At 36.5% G+C, this 24246-nt stretch overlaps 1 protein-coding gene across 1 annotated transcript in view; it reads right to left on the bottom strand.

The window, feature by feature from the left end:
* LOC140164909 (uncharacterized) overlaps positions 1-22995 on the bottom strand; it is a 55384-nt gene extending 32389 nt beyond the window's left edge. The window contains exons 1-4 of the mRNA XM_072188303.1: positions 22902-22995; positions 17145-17216; positions 15913-16020; positions 1291-1372 (exon numbers count right to left, since the gene is read on the bottom strand). Coding sequence (XP_072044404.1) covers positions 1291-1372; positions 15913-16020; positions 17145-17181 — 227 coding nt within the window. The 5' untranslated portion in view covers positions 17182-17216; positions 22902-22995. The remainder of the gene's footprint in view (positions 1-1290; positions 1373-15912; positions 16021-17144; positions 17217-22901) is intronic.
* Between the last annotated feature and the right edge of the window lie 1251 nt (positions 22996-24246).

Raw genomic sequence — 24246 nt, 5'->3', positions numbered from 1 at the left:
CCCATATTTTACATGTGAGTTGTTGGTGCTAATATGTACCAAAATTATTTTTTAGAGACAATTCTATTTTTTTTTGTATCGCAAATCCGTACATAATAAGGGAGATTGGCTCTTAATATATGAAGCTGATATGGGCTTCATCTTGTGAATTTCAAATGGGGTTACCAGAATTCCTTTTGGCTGAACAAATTTTGGCATCCTGCACATAGGCAAATATGCATCACTTTGGCACAAAGCGTGACCTTTGACCTCTTTTATATTAGTGCGCCCACATGATCCCAATTAGCTGTTGCTTGTTTTTTGTCTACTGGTCGCCAAAGAAGCTAGACGATGAAAAATTAAATTGGGATCTTGTTGGCGCATCTTTTTGTGATGCAGTAAAAAGCCCGCATTGTGCAGCGAGTGGGAAAAAGAGGTCAAATTTACCTCCAAAATGAGGCTAAGTCCATTTTCAAAAAATCAGAAAAATATGAAGATCAAGAGATCCCAAGCTAATTTTTTCAGTTCTTGCAGAGAATTACCTCTTCTTTGATGAAATCCTATTCGGAGAGTCAGGTGACGTTGGCTCGCGATAATACAGGCATGCAAAAATGTGCGAAAATAGGAAATTTTGACCTTTGACCTCTGTTAACTCTGTGCGCCAACGAAATCCCAAAAAATTTTTGCTAAAAACTGAAACTTGCCATGGAGGTCTTTAATTTCAAACTTGTTCGGACTTGGGATCTTGATGGCGCAGCCCGTTATGATGCTTTGAAGTTTGCACGAGGGCGCTTTTCATCAAATCATTGGATTTGCTGATTTTGTGCGCCATCAAGATCCCAATTTTTTTCTTGGTTTTTGTAATGTAACCATTTGGTACTTTAAAAAATGCAAAATGCAGGTTGGGATGATGATGGCGCACAATGTTATGCACCTCCAAAGTTTACCATTTGCAAGTAAGGCTCAGAGAGGCTGAAATTTCAAGAATTTTTCAAGCTGAATGAGGCGCTGTGCACGCTCATATTTTACATGTGAGTTGTTGGTGCTAATATGTACCAAAATTATTTTTTAGAGACAATTCTATTTTTTTTTGTATCGCAAATCCGTACATAATAAGGGAGATTGGCTCTTAATATATGAAGCTGATATGGGCTTCATCTTCCACACAGGGAGTGTGAATTTCAAATGGGATTACCTGAATTGGTGATTCCATTTGAAATCTACACTCCCTGAGTGGGAGATTAAGGTCGATGTCTTCTACAAGGGGTGTATGGATTTCAACTGGAATAGCCCTGACGGTATATACATTACCTTTCATTAAATAGATAGTTGGGTAAGGACTCTATCCAGCACCAGTAGTCTCTGTTGTACAGTCCAAATAAGGACCCTGGTTCTGGATGAAATCAAGACAAAATAAAAATTGATTCAATCTTCTAGAATCTAATTCATAACATTATAGATATCTCATAAATGGGTTTTGTTTATTTGTTTTGCCATTGATAAGTGGCATAGATTTCTTTTTGACATTGGGGGAGATGGGGTTGGAAACAATATCTTGAAGTTTAGTGAATCCAGCATCTTTTGGCAACAGAATAAATTCACAATTTCACATTATTTTTGTTCACGGCAGTGAACATTTCCCCCACTTGAACCCATATGCACAGTTTATCCCTTACATACACTGTGTCTTGAATAACTATTGTAGCCATCAAACCTGTGGTTATGAGGCTAGGAAATAATTCCTAATGCCTCATACCCAGGTTTGTATCCCTTTAACTAATCCGGCCCCACATGACAAGGACTTTTTAGCACATCTTATCTTGTATTGAGACAATGGCAGCCAGGACTATTTTTTTGCCTTTTTTCTAAGCATGTTTACTATTGGATTGAGCCATCACATGATTATAATGAATGCCAGACAACTCGCCCCAAATACACACAACTCGCCCTAACGGACAACTCGCCCCATCGATACAAACTGGTCCCACGCATAACTCGCCTCAATGATAAGTGTACGCAGAGAATATCTTCTCTAGCATTCGTAATTTAGAAGAAGGTTTTATCAAACTGCTACACAGGGATAGAACAACTATATGAACATAATAATTGGCAATATTTTGTGATTATTGCTGAAAATTTCGGTCAAATTTGACAACTTGTTAGTATACGTGATAGCGCATTTAACGGAAATTCGCACATAAATCATGTCAATCGGCATTCAGAAACATCATCAATAGAATACACACACTCGGTAGTAATTAATTGTTTCATAATACTAAGTAGTAAATAGAAAACAGCATACCAATTAATATTCTTGGGCATGTCAAGTCCAAAAGTTGCAAAATTAAGCAAAATTGCCGCCAGGATTTCGATCACCCGGCGTTCACCGTACAGCTTAAACCTGTCGAATTCCACTACCACGACACTGGTCAAACTGCCGTGAATCGCGATGTTCTTTGCATGTTTTTCCACTCTTATTTTTAATTATGTTAACTTCATACTTTTAGTGTTAAACATGTAATAATTTAAATATGATATGGCAAAACAAATCATTATTAAAATTTAAAATTAAAAAAAAACGCTTGCGAGTTTACGGTATTTTTATTTTACCGACTCAAACTCACTTAAAATAAAAAAGCCTCAAAATAAGTTTGAGATGTTCAAAACTTTCAAAACCTGCAGTCTTATAAACATATTAAATCAGAGAAGATCTTCTTTGACATAGGCCTATGATTGTGAAACTATTAAAAGGACTGACAAATATTTTCATATTCATTTCATATCGGGGCCTGAGATTGGAATTCCAGTTTCCTTTCTCACGAAGTAAGGGCTAAGAGTAAAATTGTACAATTGTGTTTGGGAGTGGCCTTCTCTCTTTCTCTTTTTCCTAGCTATTTTCTTCCATTTCTTGCTTTGTTTATCAAAGCTATCTAGGCCAGCATGCATATATTAGCCTACACTGGCTATCCAGGCTTGTGCATTTGTATGAGCTTGGAACGGTCCATGGTTTTCCATGGATTAGCATGTGTTCCTCACGGACCAACCTGGGTAAACAAACAAACAAACAAAGACAAATGCGCACATCTAGCAAAACAAACGCCAGTAGCAGCAGCTTCTGAGATATTTTGTGGGTTCCGTGCTGTGCACTGACTTTTGCCCCCTTTTTACACCGCGTGTTAGCGGCGGATTATTTGCTGCCACTTACACGGAAACGCCGGGTCATGATATGTGTTCAATAATGCTCTCAAGGCCAAGCACGCGAAGTGCCAGAACACACCGACGGCGTACCTTGCTTGACAGCTTTACACACTGATGTACGATCGATTGCTTGACAAGTCCCCTGGTCAAGTAGTCTGCTCTCAATTTGATACCCCAAGAATTACGGGTCGTGTTTTGTGTTTGTGACGGAGGCACGGGAGGCAGTGCCGCGAAGAAGAAAAATGCAATGATTTAGTTTGCAAAACTGGTTAAAACCTAGTATTAATACGATTTGTTCTAATTTTAATTTGTTATTTTTTGTCAAATATTATTATAGTAACAACTGCCAGGAAAGTTTTTTGGTCATTCTAAACTGTGGTGTCTAAAATAATCAAAGATATAAATCTAAATTAATTAAAAAACTATTATTTTAATTATATATTTTTTTATATATCAGATACATTTATATGTACATACTTCTCTAATATAAATGTATTTTTTACAATTTTGATAATTGTGATTGACAGTTATCATGATTCATTTTGGTTTTCTTAATTTCTGCAACTTGCCTGTCAATCACGGATTAATTATCAGGATTGATTAAAACACCACCATGGAGCTATGTGAGATCCCGGATATCTCACCATGCACATCTTACGCTGTGTCCTAATCCTCTAAATATGCCAACAATTTTAAGACGGGATGTTTGAACTCGAAGATGTCAGCACTAAATGTAGGCCTATAATTAATTAATTAATTATCATACGCTAATTCATATACTTCGTATAACTTCCAAATCTGGGTGTTTGATATACCTAGATTTGGAAGACGGGTACGCATGTATTATTTAAATTTAATTATATATTGTATGTAAAGGCCCCTCTAATAATAGTCATTATCAAATAGGCCTATACATTCTAAAGTTATTATATATATATAGGCAATGTAATGTTATGTTGCATTAATGAAAATGCTATTATTCAACAAAGAATATATTGTGGATTTTAAAAGCTCTTTGACTGCCTGCAATCAGGGATTTCCCTTTTAACAAAGGAGCACCGGCGCATTGCAGCGCACTGGCATAATCTACCGGCATGATCAAATAGTCAGATAGCACCCTTTTTCATAAATAAGTATGATTAATATAATATATAGGTTTGGTGTTTCACGATGGTGTTTGTTAGAAATCAGAAATGAAATATGATGTGCATGTATAACATGCAGAATGGTATAATCATAAACATGATAGCCTAAATGAAAGAAAGAAACAGAATAATAATTATAATAGAAACAAGGAAGGAATTATTTTAGACAAGTGTTACTATGATTGTGTCTGACTAGCCTGATCATGTAAACGACATAAAGCCGAGCCACATAGCTTCCAAATCTGGGTGTTTGATAAACCCAGATCGGGAAGACCTAGACCTACTCGTAGACGCGGTGCGCGCGTGAACAGTTTAAAATGAAATCATGCATAATGCCGAACAACCTGATGTATCTTCCAAATCTTGGTGTTTGATATAGGAAAGACCTATACTTGTGGGCGTGAACAGGAAAAATAACGCTTCAAATTATACCAAAGCCCCTATTATCAATAAACACATTATTACATAAAAAATTGTTCCATTAATTGGATTTTTTTTTACCCATGGTAGCTCCAATATCTTAAAAACATAATGAATTTGGCCGACTCCAATGTAAGCTTGGACATTTTTAAACATTAAACAGGCTATTGCCACTTTTTTCACATTGTTTAAGTAAAAAAAAATTGCAGAAGAAAAAGTTTGTTCTCAGAGAATAAATAAATTGAATATCTTTCGTGTGAAATGGGAAGGTTTTGTATAAAAAACGTAAGAACGAAGTAAATAACATATAAATATAATTATTATTGTCTTTCTCGTGTACCCACGGATAAATTTTTTAAAACAGATTTAAGAATATTCACAATATATTGTATTTAGCCTATTATGTTGTATTAAATAGGAAAGAAATCATAAATCTGGATTTATGCGCGCAAAAGTAACATTTTCCAATTCCGCGCTCAAGTATGGATTTCGTGTGTTCAATACTGTTCATGAAGGTGTGCGTTATGTAAATTGGGGGGTGGGGTGGAGGGTGTATATAGTTGTTAAAGTTTTAGTGTGCCTAAAACGTCAAAAATCCCATTCTTGCATGAAAAGTATATAATTACCCAATTACCGGATACATTAATATGCATGATGATATAGTAATGTCTATAATTTATGTTCAAACGCATGCACTGCAAGACACTAGGCCTACACAAATGTTGGAAACTCCATTCTTCCATATCAGAAGTTCAGCCTTTTCCTTTTGTCTTAAATTAAAATAAATATCTAGTTGCTTCTTTGGTTTTATATTTCAATAACATTTATATGCAGTGTGTCAAAGTACATTGTAACATTTTCCATTTCTGCTCCAAATTCTAAGTTTGAGTATCAACCGCTCATTGAAGCTCATTATTATCGTACGTAGTTCATATTGTATGGATTCCCTCTCTCTCCTTCTCTCACTCTTACCCTCCCAGTAGCGTAGCTAGCGGGGGGGACTGTCCCCTGACAAAAAATTCAAGAAAATAGTGCCCCTCTGACCAAAGGGCAAAGGAAATTAAAGAAAAAGGGCAATGAGCCCCTTTTCCATCAAAATTCACCCGATCATGGGCCAAAATTGTGTAAAGTACCAATTTTTGTCATAATAAGGCAATTTTCAACACGATCATGGACAAAAATAGTGTCAAATTCAAAATTTTTACACGCTACACTACGGCGCACATCGTCCCAATAAAGCCCTTTTGGGAAGCTCGAAGACATGTACAGTCTCTCTAAAACAAAAATTGCATGTTGTAACTGCAATTTTTTTAGCTGTGCCCCTGACATTTTATTTTGCCCCCTGACCAAGAAGCTGGCTACGCTTTAAAAACATTCCAAAAACATTTTTGAAAACGTGATATAAAACATTTTAAACAGAATGTTATTTTAGGGTTGAAAAAAATATTTTGCGAAATATTTGCAACAACGTTTTAAAAACGCTTTCATGACCTTTATATAACCCGACCTTTAAATGTTATTAAAACGCTTTGAAAAAACCATTTTAAGAACATTTTTGTGTTTGCTGAGTGAAATATTTTAACATAATGTTATTTAAGTGTTGACAAAATATTTGGCAAAAAATGTTTGCAAAAATAGTTTACAATAACATTTTTGAAAACATTTTACAAATATTGTTGTAGTGTGTTTTCATACAAAACGTTTTAATACGTTTTCATGACCTTTTTATAACCCGACATTTTAATGTTATTAAAACGCTTTTATGTAAACCAAAAGCCAAAATATAACTTATTAAAAACGTTTTTAAAACGCTTTTGTGTTTGCTGGGTCCTTCTCCTCTTTTTTTCCTTGCACTAGGGCGGGCCCAAATATGCAATTTTGCCAGAGGGGAAATTGCCCCTTCCCCGGCAGCTACGCCGCCACTGGCCAGCTTTTGTATTAGTGTGTGATAATTAATTACGTATAGGCCTACATTATTGAAATCTTCGAGTTCAAACATCCCGTCTTAAAATTGTTGGCATATTTAGAGGATTAGGGCACAGCGTAAGATGTGCCGTGGTGTTTAAATTAATCATGATCAAGTTGCAAAAACACTCATGATAGGCCACAATTATCAAAATCATAAAAATACATTTCATATAATATAAGTACATGTACTCGTATGTACATATAATTATCTGATACATAGAAATACAAAATTATATAATTAAAATAGTAGTATTTAGATTAAAGATATATAATTAATTTAGATTTATATCATTGATTTGTATTATAGAACACCACAGTTTAGAATGACCAGAAAACTTTCCTGACAGTTGTTACTATAATAATATTTGGCAAAGAATAACCAAATTAAAATTAGACCGAAATCGTATTAATACTAGGCTTTAACCAGTTTTGCATACAAAATCATTGCATTTTTCTTCTTCACGGCACTGCCTCCCGATACGCCTCCGTCGCAAAAAAAAAAAAAAAAAAAAAAACACGGCCCGTAATTCTCGGGGTCTTAATCAAATTGAGAGCATACTACCAGGGCTACGACACTCAGCTCATTTGCATGGCAAAATTACCCGTCTCCTCCGCAGCCAATATGGTTTCGCTCCATCGAAATCAAGCTGGCCACGGAGGAGACTACCCTCCTTTGTGTTTGTTCATTTGTGTATGGAGAGCCATTATTGGAGTCTATAATGACTTAGGCTACGCTCTCAGCTAGAGTCCGACGCTGCATTGTACTAGAAATACCTTTTCTGTGAAATCGCTATAGAGCCAACCGGGAACACGTATTCGTTTTGAAAATATAGCATTAAAATTAGTATCACCCTTGTGGCTCCCGTGCAGTGGAAAACCTTAATTCTTTCATTAAAAAGAAATTAAAATTAAAAACAACACGGATCTACTTGTGCACCTATAAAATGGGCACAGCAATTTGTCTCAAATATGAATGAATTTTAAGAAACATACGGGATATAGTCGTTTTATATACAATGTATATACCGTATTGTCATAATACCAATATTTGTCATAATATATAATGAGTAATATTTAGCAACGTAAACGTGCAGTTCATATGCACAAACGAATACTGATCTTTATGATATTCAGGTTTTTGTACATCACATATAACATGTCACATAGGAGGTCATACGTGTTGACCTTCATCTATTGTATTTGTTCATCTGTGTATGGAGAGGATTAACGCCATTACTCCATCAGTATTAGGGCGTAGTTCAGTGAACTCACCGGATTGCTATTCCAAGCAGGCCCCTACTTTGATAATACAGATAATATGTATTAATGGGTCGAGGCGATTGCATTGAAAAACCTAATAAATTATTCATAACAATTACGTAATCAATCGATAGTGCGGACACTTTTCATTTGCAAACCACCAAAATTCGTGATCTTTTAGCGTTGGAAAAGAAACCACGTGAATAGAATGCCCTCTCAAGAATAGGTTCTCTGTGATACTACTTGACCCGGTGACTTGTCAAGCAATCGATCGTACATCAGTGTGTAAAGCACGCGTCCGCGGGCCCGGGGACTTATCAAGCAAGGTACCGTTACGCTGTCGGTGTGTTCTGGCACTTGCGTGCGTAGTCACGGATTGAACACATACCACACCCGGCGTTTTTGTGTAAGTGGCAGCAATAATCCACCGCTTACACGCTGCAAAAAGGGGTCGAAAGTCAGTGCACAGCACGAACCGACAAAATATCTCAAAGCTGCTGCTGGCGTTTGTTTTGCTAGTTGTGCTCATTTGTCTTTGAAAAATTTGCCACATGATATTTTCAGTCCTTTTAATAGTTTCGTTATGTCAAAGAAGATCTTCTCTGATTTAATGTTTATAGGACTGCAAGTTTTGAACATCCAAAACTGAGTCGGTAAAATAAAAATACATTTTTTTGTTGTTGTTGTTTTATAATTTTTTATATAATGTTTTGTTTTGCCATAGGTTGGTTGGTTGGTTGGTTGGTTTGGAAATTCCGCCTCTGTAAACAGGCGCACCGCATTAAAGCGTAAGTTAAGGTACATCTAACATCTGTTTCCCACCACCACTAGCTGATAGCACAAATGATGATTCAATTGATAAAGTTCAATGAAGCACTTTCGCGCCACCACACATGTATCCAATGCAAAAAAAATATATACAGTTCTCAGTGCAGCTCATGCAAAAAAGGTTCATGCCACAGCAGGCAAAAATACAATGATTGTAGACACAGTTATAGTGAAGACAATTGGCACAAACTACATGTACCTTGGGTCTGCAGCAACATGGAATTCATACAACGAGATTGTAGACTCAATTTCAAATGAAAAGTCAAAGTTGACAATTGATGTGATAATTTTTGGCAGAAAAAATTTGATATCACAGTGTCTCATATGCAATATAACTGACAATAAATGGCAAGGAGGTTTTACAGCTGATAATTGAAGACCACGTTTGCAAAACTTCTGACGCGTCCTCTATACAATCCTGTGATGATTTGAGGCAAAATTGAGTTGTTAAAGTCAGCATAAGATTGTGGCATAAAAATATTCATGAAGCATAAAGTGGCATATATATAAAAAAAGCAGAATGTGGCATACATGTAAGATAAACTAGAGTCATGAGAGTTACGTGTGGCATATAAAAATAAAATTACATGTGGCAATTAACAGTTAGAGTCATAATCTTTGTGGCATTGATAAATATAAAATGGATATGTGTCACACATAAACAGCAAAGCACCGCACGATGGATTCGTCTAAACTACACTTCACTTCAAAAAATGGTGGTGAACACAGCAAAGTTGGGTGTGGACAGAGCAATGTACATGTATGGATGAAGATGTCACAGCGCTAACAATCTACTTCTACTGGACACAGGAGTTGGTATGGATGCACAGCAAGCAATATTAAAAATATTAAAATGTAGACACCAAAACGTGAGTTTGATTGCACAGCCAAATATTTAAAAGCTAAAGAGTCAAAAAGTTAAAATAAGCATGAATGCACAGATGTAAATACCGGTCTCCTTTGTTAGAATGTTAGACTCTACGGCGGGAAAGGTTTTTAAAGATGGCGGCTCACAGTCCCGGTATGCAACAGCAGAGTCGAGTGGTGGTGGGTCGTCGTCGGAGAATTTGAGGCAATCACCGCTCAGTTAAAAAACACAGATACAGCAGTACAGGAATAAGGAATCACACTAGCAGGCACTCCACAACAAGCAGGGATTATATAGCACCAACCAAAAGTAATATTACACTTTCTCACGAACACAAAACCAAAACTACAACATTTTAATAAGCGGAGCACTTGTCACACACGTCCGCACAGTACGACGACACCAACAAAATTATATACTTTGAGTAGGCTATTTTACGATGGATTCTTTACGGTAGGCCTATATCTCGGCATGACATAATTATATTATCGGGTAGGCCTCCTTGGCCCTCCTGTACGTCCTCCACACAATAAAACGAAAATAATTACAACATGCAAAGAACGTCGCGATCGACGGCAGTTTAACCAGTGACATGGTAGTGGAATTCGACAGGTTTCGCTGTACGGTGATCGCACGGGTGATCGAAATTCTGGCGTCAATTTGGCTTAATTTTGCAACTTTTGGACTTGCCATACCCAAGAATATTAATTGGAATGTTGTTTTCTATTGACTACTTATTAATTACAGTCGAGTTGATGAGTGTGTGTATTCTACTGATGTTACTGAATGCCGATGTTGTGCGTACTTCTGCCACGGTGGAACAGACTTATCCTATATTCAATTGACAAGTTCGTATTTGATTGACAGTTGCTGGGCATTTTCAGTACACCAAATTTATCCAAGATGGCGCCCATCGACTGCCAATTTTTCGGACCCCTTCCAGCAAAAATACAGCTTATTTAGCCAGTCTCGTCATGGGGTCCTCGGTTATAATATTTTCCTAGTATATTGAGCTAACTTCTCAGCTATTTGGTTTTTCACGATATGATAGTAATGGAAAGATTCGACCAAATGTTCGCCGTTTTCGCCATTTAATTTTTTTGGAAACGATGACGTAAACATTGCATCATCTCTTCCACAGGTTATACACTCATACACGTACAGGGGTACTATGCCATCACATGCATGAAGGCGCATAGGCTGAATGACTGACTTCATATGCGCAAACGAGTGGCTTATCCTATAGTATATTAGTACTCGAGAATCCTTGATGTTACCAGGAAATAAATAAGATGTTACTGCTGGGGCGAGTTGTCCGTTGGGGCGAGTTGTCTGCGGGGCCAGTTGTCCAGCGTTGGGGCGAGTTGTATTTGGGGCGAGTTGTCTGGTTTCCATTATAATAGGCTTTACTGATTGGTGGGTAAGGTCAATGCCATTGTTTATTTTGTGATAAGGCTGAGCATCTTACTGCATATGAAAAATACACTGCTATTTTGATACAGATAATTATTGGGCCAAGGTTATTATCTGCATGGTATATTCATTGAATTTCAATAAGCCTATGATAGTGATAATGTGTTTCTTGCTGGATGGAGAGTTATATAGCCAGAGTCAGGATGTAGGAGTCATTATGCCTCAAATCACTAATTTATTGTAAGATCAGTGCAGAATGGAAAGTTATAGAACAAATTACTATACACCTGATCCGTGAACTGTGTCTTTTTGAAAGACTCTTCTTGTTTGTTTGTCATATTAAAGCTAAAATAAATAAATGGTGCAAAAGTGGAACAAATTTGTGTGAAGAGCACAAAAATTGGCTAAAATGGCCAATTATGAGGTTAATTTAGTCACATACAGTTGTAAGCATTGGAAAGGATGATTGTATGGACCATCCCCCTTAATTATCAAAATATTAGGTGAATCCATCGAGGGGGGGGGGGGCAACAGAACATTCACCCCACCCCCCACCCAGATCTAAACCTATGCTATTAATATGCATTTTTTAAACAATTTGAATGTAATTGCATAACAATTACTCAACAGATGTTGTTCCATATAACCAAATTATATTGGCAATTTGAATTGCACAAATACCGTATTTCGTCAAATAGTCGCCCCCTTCAAATAAACGCCCCCTTCAAATAAACGCCCACCACTTTTTTCAACCAAGACGTTTCAAAAATGCAGATATTTCCATGCTAACTTGTGTATGCAAGCTTACCAAGTTGCCCACATGGTCGATAATAGCGTCAATAATTGGCGAAAATCTGGATCAGAAACACCAGAAGTCAGTGTTTCTAGTTCATAATTCGTCATTTTAGTGTGAGTTTTAAGTTTACCTAATGATTTTAACGGGAATTATCGTTCTAAAATTGACCTTGAATAACCCCCGGCTTTGGGAAAATGTAACGCCCCCGGGGGCGTTTATTTGACGAAATACGGTACGCATTTTGTTTATTTGTTTGTTAGTTTTGCTATTGATATGCACTTTTTTACAATCTGAATGGAATTTAATATTCTGTTATTTAACAGATGTGGCATTTCCATATAACCAAATTATATTAACAATTTGAAGTGCACAAATTATGCAATATCTAATAATCATGAGAAACAAGCTGATGATCAAACAATGTGTCAACTATACAATGTTAAGCATTGTTAAAATATGATTGAAGCCACTTTTAGTTTATTGAAAAGGGTGAAAAGCATAATGGAATTAACTATTTCAAAAATAATAATACAAAAAAAAAGCAAAATTGTGTTTCTGTACACTCAATGGCACAAATCGTTGAATGCCAGATATGAAGAGTGTAAATGAAAATAAAATTGTCGCTGGATTACCGGTCCAGAGTCCAGTGACCAGGGTTCAATCCCGCATCGTTTATTTCCGATCATCGCATATATTAATTTGTGTCTCGCATTATCTTACCCCTGCTAGGGTAAAGCATATATAGGCTGCCTCCTTCATTAATGAAAAAATAGTTTTGGCCAAGCTTTTTGGCATGAAAAACAGTCAGATGTCTGTTGAGAATGTTTATAGTAAAAATATAAAATCACATTGAAGTATATCTACTTTCATCTATTTTACTTTTTTAAAAAGAAAGGAAAAAAGAGAAAGAAATAGAAATGAATTTCATGATTTCTAGAGAGCGAAATTATACTTTTGTACCAACATGCACAAGCTTTGAGCCAACTTGGCCTAAGAATAATACTAATTCTGTAAATATTCTATTATTGTATACCAATTTATGCAAGTATCTATCAATGAGTATTATATACCCTGATCATGTTATGTTCAGTTTGTTCACTATATATGGAACAGATTGCATATACATGTATTATTACCCATACCAGGATACCATAGGCATATTGTGTAGCAATAAATTTGATTGTGCAGTGTCTATTACAAGCGGTTAACATCTGCTGTATATTGTTTGTGGTTAATATACTGCCTATCATAAAGGCATTAAAATGCTACATATGGGTATCATACATCATACTGCATACATGATCCACTACCTACTCCCCATTCCAGAAAAATACAGAACTAATTTTTTTGGATTAAAAAAATATTATCCTGTTTTGACAAATGAAACATAGCTAAATCCTAATCCTTCAGTTAGTCCTAACTGGCAATTAAGGTCAGATAAAATTTTTTAAATTTCAATTTGAGGGAAAATGAGCCAAAACATGCAATTTTGCATGTTTTCTTACAATTATAGTCACAAAATTGTAAGACTTGGAATAAGTCTAAGCATTCAAAATCTTGAGTAAAGGGTAAGAGTTAGCTCATAATTTTAATGTTATATGTTATTTTTGCTAATTGGTTATAAAAAGATTGGAAAATGTGTTTCCCAAAAATTAGAATGCATAACTTGAAATTAGTCTTTGTTCAAGTCTTTGGGCTTGATTGTCACAGAATACGAAAAACGCCCTAAAAATGCATTTTTTTTACCCTTATTTCCTAAAATTGACCAAACATTGAAATTTTACTTTCATTGCCAGTTAGGACTAACTAAAGGAATAGGATTTAGCTGTTTTATTTGGCAAAACAGGATAATATTTTTTTAAGGCCAATGGAACTCGATTAATAGTTTCCGATTGGATGTTTAAAAAAAAGGATGAGGTCGCTATTTCATTATTCATTATTCGGTCTCTTTTCATTATCCATTATGTCAACAAAATCAATGATTTTCTGAACAGCTTTCTCCAAATTTAGGTACCCCACCAGTACCAAAGTATATATTGTTGATGAAAGACCATCTCAAAACCGGTATTAAAGGCCCATTCAGTGATTTGCTCATCCGGACGATCGTAAAAATCATCAAAATTCAGATTTTGGTACCTTTGTAATTGGCATAGATGTGCTAACATAGCCTGCTAGTGGTTCGGTCGAAAGCCGTGTATTTTAGACAAAATAAAGCATTTGCATGATTCTGGACTTTTGATACTGACAGTACAAAAGTCCGACTCGAGATCGAAAGAAGCTCACTCTCCACGTACCAACACGCGTTATGTATTGTTTCTACTACTTATTACATCAGTAGCTACTATTTTAAACAAAATACACAATTTTAACTGTTTTTCATATTTGAATTGACCGTTAGTTTGCCTCGGTGATCTTTAATTGCTTATTTTGTTTTCTACTACAAAATTGTAGCTTAAAAGCGTCTGTTTTAAATCAATTTAGACTCTACTTCCCCGTGTTAGAAACACTGGACTAGGAAGTTTTTCCAGTCGATTAGGTGGCGCACTGTACGAAAATCTCGATTTTCTCAGAGTTGAAGTAGAAAACTTTTCTAAAACTTCTGTTTTTTTGACTAATTTGTCGATGTATTCAGGGAAAAGTGGTTTAATGAAATTCTGTAGACTTATTCTTTATTTCTAAGCAACTCTGAAAAATTTCCATTTTTTTTAATGTTCCTGTGAAATCACTGAAAGGGCCTTTAATGCTTAGATCATCTTTACAGACATTTTGCAACAGATTGAGAAAAAATTTGAATTTGTTTTCATAAAAATGAAAAGAAATTAGCAATTTTTGTAATCACTAGAAACATGATGAGGTAATCCTTAAATTTCCATTATTTACCACATCCTCTACCCCTACAACTAAGAAAAAGTGCTGATTATGATCAGCAGGGGATGTCAGACATTTTGAGAGTTTCAATTTTGATTATTTCCATCTCAATTTTCAGATAATTGACTTTTTTATGAAAATAATGAAAGTTTTGGTCAAATTGAAAAAGTGATGCGGGCGGTCAATCGGAAACTAACAATCGAGTTCCTTTAGCCTAATCCAAAAAAATTAGTTCTGTATTTTTCTGGAATGGGTAGTTGGGGACAACTTGGTTTTATATATTTTTTTGTAATGATGAAAGCTTTATTTGGTGAATTGGTTTAATACTAAACATGATATCTTCTCCACTACCATTACAATGTTTATCCAAATCCTTTTTAATTAAGAATAGTCCTCACATGGCATCAAGCAGGTGCATGCAAAACATTATATGTGACCATCCAGCACAACTGAGCCCGGATGTCGCCAGTGCCACTATTGAGATACGCTCCATTGAACTTAACAATAAACAATAGGAAACAAAGGATTTATTGACTGTTTTATTGATTTTTCACTACTTAAATGTCAAGTACTATAGACATGATATACATCATTTTAAAGCTTATTTTGGTTGAATATCTCAAAAATGATGATTGGCGACTTCAGGGCTCAGTTGTGCTGGATGGTCACATATTACCTAACAGGACCATTTGTGCTATTTTCAACATCCTTATCTAGCATTAGCTGCTAAACAGATTTCTAACAGTATCATTGAAAACTGTGCAACCCAAAAATATATGAAATCAATAAGAGGGACAAATTTGCAACTATATGCAAGGAGTTAGAGGAGGAGGAGGAAACTAGAACAACCGGATATATAAAACATACAAACTTGTGCAATTATTATAGACTGGAACCCAAATGCATCATGTCGCCTGAGAATGGCTGGGACTCAAACCCAGGACCTCAGTGGTGCAAAACTTTAAGGGGGTACTACACCTCAGTGCTGTAGTTGCAGTCTTTACCCCTATAATATACATATCTTAACTGTCACCAATGCGCTATAATATTTGAGAAAAATGCAAAAATAGGCACAAAATTGGCCAGGGGTGTAGTACCCCCTTAAAGCGAGGATAGAACTGCTACGTTAACCCACTCCCCCAATGAAACAGATATATATGAGAACTTACTTTTCAAACCTTTCCTGAATATGCTTTCTATGGTGTCACATAGTCTCTGTAAATCTGGGTTGCTGTCTCTTATGGGCTTGTCATCCTCACGCAGCTTCTGGAGAATCCCTGAATTACAAGAACAGTAAACAATGCTTGAAAAGAAATTTAGGTTATGGAATTACTAAATGTATGATGAAGTCATTTAGATAAATCATTGAAACACTTACATGTGTATACATGTTTGTTGGGCCTTTTCAGCGAAAATATCAGAGGAGAGCACAAAATAGTGCAGTGTTGAAGTTAATACATGTATGTATTTAGCAAGCTAAGAAGAAATGACAAACACTTGATGATCTACCTGATGTAAATAAATAGAAAAACAAACGAGGGAAAAGGCTTACATGTCATACGCTGCGCTGGAATATAGAAACACTCAAACGTTACAAACTAGTACATGAGATCAAATTAAAAATGATACTTAACCACAATTACAGGGGAAATAAGCCCCACACATATGACACTATAAAGTTGTTTTTTTTTAAACTTCCGTGGTCCGAGCTGTGCGCCAAGCGTCTACAAGCGTACACACAGAAAAAATAAGCAATCACGCTGATTGGCTGATCAACGCACTTGACAACAAGTCGGTTGACCCATTGGTTGTCTGTTCGGCGCGTAGTACATGTAGGCGACCTTGTCACTTTTACGCGAGCGCAATTTACCAGCGCGTACCCCGACCACGGAAGTAATAAAAAAAAAACTTTAGTACATTTTAACATGAAATAATGGAAACATAACATAAGCAGACAAGCCAGAGAAAAAACTCTGGACATGATACTTAATACTTGGAACCTCAGACCTTTGTGTTCAAAAGGTGTGGCAGATTATGGAATACAAACAGAAAATTTCTCATTTGAGGCCAACTTGTATATAATTTTCAACTGGACTTTATAAGTTCCAACAATTTTCAATTGGATATTCTTCTAGAAGTTGATTCGTGATGTGTTAACTCCTAAAAAGCTTTCACTTGTCCAAGGAGATGGGCGAGTCATGCTGTGTGCGAAGAACAAAGTGCGAGTAATGATGCAACTGGAATTGAGATTCTTCCACAGGGGGTGTGTGGAATGGAATAAACCAATGCTATTAAAATAGCCAACACTAAAATAAAAAAAACCCAAAAAAACAAAATAATAAAACAACAAAAACAAAAATAACAACATAATTTTACTTTGAACAAAAAGAAGGTTTCCTACCTTTCAAGTTAGTAAGATGTGGGTCTCTCATCGCCATGTTTCATCCCAGGTAGATTGGTTTAACATCCCAATCTGAAAGAAAACATAAGTAGCAAGATAAAAGCCACTTGGTAATTCAAATACATCGTCTGTAATAGTAGACAAGTATTTCTAGTCCACAGTCCATACATTCATAACAAGTTCATGCACATTATTGCACAAACATGCAGATAAAAAAATTACAGAACAATAAAGATAAAAATATTTTACAAAAAACAAAAACAAATTATATGATTTTAAATGAATAAAAAAGAGTCCAGCATTGACTTAGCAACTTGTTTACATTTTAGACACGGTCCTTACCCCGAATCCTTACTGCTGTGTACTGTGTAGTGTACTAAGTGCTTTCTTTTTACGGTGTATGACGCTATATGTAATGTATACTAATTATTATTTCTTTAGGCACTCAGACAAGGAAGCAAGGCCACCAGATATTTGCATGCTAATGGTAATCAATAATCAATTTACTTTTCTTTTGACTCAATTTATTTCAACGACAAATAATGAAGCAAACTGAATTTGCTTCGTTAATTTAATTCATTAGCTAACCAATATTAACCAACAACCAGAGTTACCCCAAAGCATCTACAGAGATGCCAACATTAACATCCAGAAAATAGGGAGGATTCAAACCAAAAATAGGGAGGGTTTTAAAATTATATGCAACTTCATAACTCGTCAGAAATATTAGGGAGGTTGCCATGTTTGGGTGTCAAAATGGACAAAAATATGGAGCCTCCTCTAAGGGGCTGTGCAATAATTATGAGCCCTGGGGGTAGGGCAAAATTGGGGGGAAGAAATTTTTGGCGAGCCGAAAGTGGGGGGGGGGCAAGCAATTTTTGGCAAGCCGAGACGTGAGGGAGGGGCAAGCAATTTTTGGCACGCATTCATGGGGCGCCTTTGAAATAAAACGCTCTAAAAACTTAGGAAAACAGTAAAGAAACGCTTAAATATGCACATTTTCCTGCTCGCTGCACTTTCAACATGTATCTAGACCATTAAAGGTTTGTAAATTGGGATCCCAAAAATTTGGCATGCACAAGGGGAGGGGGGGAGCAAAGAATTTTTGGCGGGCCGAGGGGGGGGGGCAAGCGATTTTTGGCGAGCCGTTTGCAAATTTTACCCTGGGGGCTCATAATTATTGCACAGCCCCTGAAATAAAGTGGGTTGGCATCTCTACATCCACACAATTATACAAAGGCCTAGGTACTTCTGAGGTGGGAGCATCAGGCCAAAGTGGTATGCAAAATGAAGGGGCAAATCTTCTCGTTCTATTGGTGGCATCGGTATCAATGTACGAGGGTCATTCTACCTCCATCATCACATCTCTATTATAAATACGTACCAGGCAATTGAAATTACCCATGATTATACTGTTAAATTTAGGCTACAAAATAAAGGTTATTTGAGGAAAATGTGATATTTGGTTGTAAAGATAAATGTTGGTTAAAGCAAATACAGATTTGGTACATCGGAAATGGTTAAAAACTGAAGCCAAAGGCTTAGTAAGCATCAGCTTTGGATGTCAATAAAAATACTTTCAAGATGTGGTAGTCCAACAGCTTACTCAGGATAAATATTTTGGTCCTATGCTATTTGAGTTCACAAACACTTGTAAGGGGAGGGCCTGATGCAAAAAAAATTCATCGCGAAAATTTTTCGGGGCCCCTTTTCAGGCCCCCCCCTTTTTGACATGAAAATTATGGGTCAACCCCATAGAAAAGCATATAAACTCAATTTTTCCAGGAAAATTTGTGGCCATTTTTTTTCAGGGCCCCCCCTTAGGAGGGTCAAAAATTTTCAAGGCCCCCCTTTTTGCATCAGGCCTCCCTAACAAGTGTTTGTGAACCGTCCCTTACCAGATTTTGACTAGACCACATAAGGGTAATTCGTCATTACATATTATACGCCCTATTTTAAGCAATGGATGCATCTTGACGTGCTAGTTGAGCAAAAGTGAGCGGCTAGTAAACGGTAGTGGCTTATGGTAAACGGTGATGATAATGATTGTTTTACCTGGAAATTTTTAGAACTCCCCCAGAAGAACTTTAATCTTCCCTCAATTCCCCCAGACCCCCATGTTGAAAATTGCGACCACACATCATGTGTATCACTTAACTATTGGAGTGCCCCCCGTTATGTGCATAAAGTCATGTTTATCATGTTTTATATAAATAACATGTCCGACTTTTGAAATGTAAAATAATACCGGGTTACATTGTATGTAATGTAATAATAAAATATTTCCTGCCCCGGCCACCTCGAAACAAATTTATATTTCCCTACCTCTCCCCCCCTGCTGTGGGACCCCTCTGAACACTATGATCCTACACCACTGCATGTTGGGGATAAAAGGATTGCCCTCATTTTATACCCGGGTATATAATGTAATTATAAAAAATATTTCTCTGCCCCTTGCCCAGGCCACCTCTGAAACAAATTTTATACCTCCCTGCCCCCTTGGACCCCCTGTGAAACACTGTGATCTTGTCTACATTGCTGTGTTGGGGTTAAAATGATTGCTCTCATTTCTAATTATTGAATCAACATTTGGGTATAATGAACCTCGACACATATTGAAGAGACAGATTATTTTATCAGTACAGGCAACTACTCTGACTCACATATACCTGTTCTAACACAGAAATTCCTCTACTGTTTCAACTTGTTAGGCAATCTGGGAAATATAAATATTTGCAGGGATATATGTGCAGGTCACACATAAAAGAGGAATGACCTTATAACACACATGAAGCTCTGTTACCAACATTACTGGTTCTACTTTGTTCAATGCATAATACTTCCAGGAACCTTTGGCTAGCTGCCAAAGTGTATTTCTAGTGATAATAAGACTGCCAGTGCTGATATCTGTAAATTTATTCCAAAACCCCAACCAAATCAAATGAACTACTACATCATACCATGGAAGTAATACACATGGAAGCTGGTCAAATACTACATCAAAGTGAGTATCATACTTGCCGCGATACTGAACAAAAGCAGTACAGTTGAAAGTGGAACAATTGAGTCATCGCATGGTCAACGTGTACCATGTCTAAAATCAAAGTTCCCGCTTAAAAATCAATAGCAGTACGAGGTCGTGTACTAAGTCCTGACAATGGGCTGTGTTATATTACCGCAGTGCACGATAAGTTTTATGAACACAAACAGATTTTATAAAATCCCTACGTAATGGTCAGAATGCTATCAGTTTAATTTATACAATTTTATTAAAAGTATGTAATTATGTGAAAACCTACCGATTAAATGTATATATATGCTAGACTTTCAGATAGCAGTTTTAAAACAGAAAATGAAATGAAATGCAATTTATTTTACGCAAAATGTAAAGATAATACCCGACTCTGGAACATTCTGGTCAACAGCAATTTCGGGCAGCCCCGGGCACACAAATAGATGCGGGATTCATTTTATAATGTAAAGCATGTGCCAAGTCGCATATCAATTTTACCGCTAATTAGCGGTTTAGACATAAATGCATGATTTCCAATATTTTTAAGTTTAAGAAAATCTGTAAGTATAGGGTAGAAATCGATATTTTGAATGGATTCCTGTAATTATGGATTACAAATCTAACATCCCTGTCACTTTTTTCCAAATAAAAACAACATACTTGAAACATAATCAAGAAAAACACGATTTTTGCTCAAAATAATAAACCTGTAAATAAACGAACTGGCAATAAAGGCGGCAAGTCTGATCCACATCTGAGACACGCTGACTACATTGTTATCACAATAGCTTGATACGTACCCTCTATAGAATGTTACGTAAATAATTCAATAGGTGTTGGATCGACCAGCTTCCATGTCTCTTACTTCCATGATCATACATACATTTATCTCTCATTTCATGACAAATATTTAAAAGTAGCCTATAGTTTAAGTCATATTAAGGGAGTGTTCATTAATACTTTGGTGGGGGGCTGGTCTTCCTCAAATTTGTCGCTCTAAAACTTTTTTGACCCCCCCCCTCGATGGACCGCTAAACTTTTTTGACCCACCTCTTTTGACAGACAAAACTTTTTTGATGCCCCCATTATCGTATAAAAAACATTATACCTATAAAAATAGTGTTGTTTCCAGTGGTGTGGTATCTCGGTCACATGTCATTGAGGGAGCGGGAAACATTCCCGGAGGGACAATTGCGCATGAAATACATGTACTTACAAGCACAAGGAAATTTTAATTTTATATACTTAATTTAGATTTGTCCCAAATCAGGGAAGATTTAATTGCCCCTTCATTTTGCATACTATGTCCATTTTTTTTTCTCATTTCTGGTTGGATTCACTTCCGAGTTATGCACGCACATCGCACACGCTAGCATATCGCGCAGTGTACACGAAAAATCGTCATGTTACATGCAATGTCACTTGTCAGGTTGTGTTCATTCAATTGAAATTTCTACTGTCATAAACCAGTTTGAGTTTTAAAGCTTTCATTAAAGCCATATTATAACATTTCTGTAAAAATAGGTTAGTATTTATTTTTCATAAAATGTTAGCTTTTTATACTGTCAGATATGCCCCTTTTTTATTTTGAGCCGAACAAATGAGGTAAAGCATAGAAAATTGGAATTTACTACTATAAGCGCCCATGCATGTTACTTACTCCCGCGGTTGTAATATGGTTGTATACGATCCTCGGGTGTGTGTGTATGTGTATCCCGCACGCCGTGTACGTACTGTGCATACGTGTTAGACTAATCTTTCCATCGTAATAATATTAATAAAACGCCGGTTCCATCGTTTTATTCAAAATCTCGGATTTTGACAAAACTACAGCACCTAAAGTCTTGATTTTTGCAGAGTATCTTTATTGACTAAAGTACATTTAATCGTGTAAAAACCAGAATTAAAAATTTTTTGAATGAGGGCGTTCTCCTCAGCAAATGTCCCAGACAAACAAGTACCTAGACCTATGACTTTGGTTCGCGTAGTGAAGTCAACACGTACTGCCAGGGCTGTCAACTCTCACGCATTGGCCGTGAGTCTCACGCATTGGGTCACTTTCTCACGGTCTCACGCCAAGGTAGTATAATCTCACGCCTAGGTAGTAAATCTCACGCAAAAAGCTGGAAAATGAGTAAAACCTCACGCATCGTCATGAATAATTTGTTGCTCCTACCCCCCCCCCCCCCCGCTTTTCACATTATCGAGCGCCGGGGCTCAAATAATCATGGTACAAAATGAACATTAGAGTCGGCAAACCCCCGTACGCCTCTGTCTCACGCCAAGCCAGCAATTCCAAAAAGTTGACAGCCCTGCGTACTGCTTAGCAACGATTTTGACAAGGGCGCAACCGGACGCAAACAAGCAGACATGTTAAGCGTCTACAGAACATGTTGCATTTGACGCGGGCGATAACGGCGCAGCAATCACACAAACGATCGCGTTTTTCGTTCCAGACATGAACGCTTTATAAATATTTCTCCGCGTCCGACCACCCGACCAAAATCACCTTGGATACGTGGCTTCACCTACTGCCATGGTTTAGGGATGGGCAGTCATAGGTCTAGGTGGTATATTGTCTATGGCAAATGTTATAGTAGGCCTATGGCTTTAATTATTTCAGTTTTTCATTCATGTTTTGTAACTAAAGCTTTCCCTGCAGGCATGAAATTCCTTATTTTTTGACATGCAATTAACTTAAAAGTGTCGGCAAACGTTAATTGAATTTTTATTCATACACTTACTACAACGTTTATTAGGTTTCACACAAAATATCCAGGTCAAAATCAGCACAAACCAGCACCTATACGTGTACAGTATGTCAACATCTGTGGGCGTTTGAGTTTATTTTGATTGTCAATAGGTCAAAGGTTAAGCACCTGTTTCTTGTTTTCTGAAAATGAGAGAAAATATTTCCTAAATAAAAGCACCGTATATGATATTTCATAGCACAATTTGTCAACAAAAAGTACTGATGAGTAATTATATGACAATTACAAACAAGTGTGCAAAGGTAAATGTCTTAAATATGTGTAAATGTATTTTACTTGGTGGCTTTGAGAACAGAAGTAAATGGCTGTTTCTAGATATTCACAAAATAGCAGACAGCAAAATGGCGCAGGATAGTATGCAAAAGGCATGTTCTTCCTGCGTTAAAGAATTAAACCCGGAAGTTGATTTACACTGGTAATGAATATTCATGATTGAAAGCTTCGGAGAGCCTGTCTCAAGTGGTGACGGGCTGTAATTGGGATCCAAATGTAAACAAACACGCGAAAAATAATGTAATTCTACAATCATTCTAATGAAATTTTGACGTTTTCCAAACTTTCAGGCATCTAAGCTTGCTGCAAGGTTTACACAAACGTTTACTGGATCAGAGTGAGTCCGTACGTAGAATTTAGGCTGCTACTAGTACTAATTTTAGTAAGCTTACTGAGTAAAAAAAGTGAGTTTATTCACACATGATAATTTGATGTAATTCTAGTCAGTCTTGTCCATTCTACATAACATGCACGATTTTTACAGAATAACTGCGCCGGTATCCACTACGATAAAAATATTGGACCTGCCTGTCGTCTATCATAGGTAGAGGATAGTCAAAATAAAAATTCCTATCGTTTATTCTCATTCTTAGTCAGTTAAATATTACTTTAATAACTGTAAACTATTTTGTAAAGCAAAAATTAAGTTACCGTCATAAAAACTCCCCTTTTTCTAAAATGAACGAAACTTCACATCTTTTGTTGCGCATACTGCTAGTGCATGTGAGTATTCTGCACTGCGTCTATGCATGCAACGTATTACATACGCACACCTCTAGGCTGTGGTATAATAACTTCTAAGCGCTGAATTTAATTGGTTCTGGATGTCGTCTATCACATGGTAGACAGCAGTGAATGCATTGTTGCGCAACATGCTTGTTCAGGTTCGCACTATGTATAGCGTGTTGTAAGCGTATTGCATAAGGTGTGTGTAATGAAATTATTAGTTTCCCGTTACCCGCCCTCATAACTTTTTCAATTTGACCAAAACTTTCATTATTTTCATATAAAAGTCAATTATCTGAAAATTGAGATGGAAATAATC

This window comes from Amphiura filiformis, chromosome 11 (genome assembly GCF_039555335.1).
Source record: "Amphiura filiformis chromosome 11, Afil_fr2py, whole genome shotgun sequence".
Taxonomy (NCBI): Eukaryota; Metazoa; Echinodermata; class Ophiuroidea; order Amphilepidida; family Amphiuridae; genus Amphiura; species Amphiura filiformis.
Note: the sequence above shows the minus strand (reverse complement) of the source record. Positions and strands in the feature narration are given on the sequence as shown.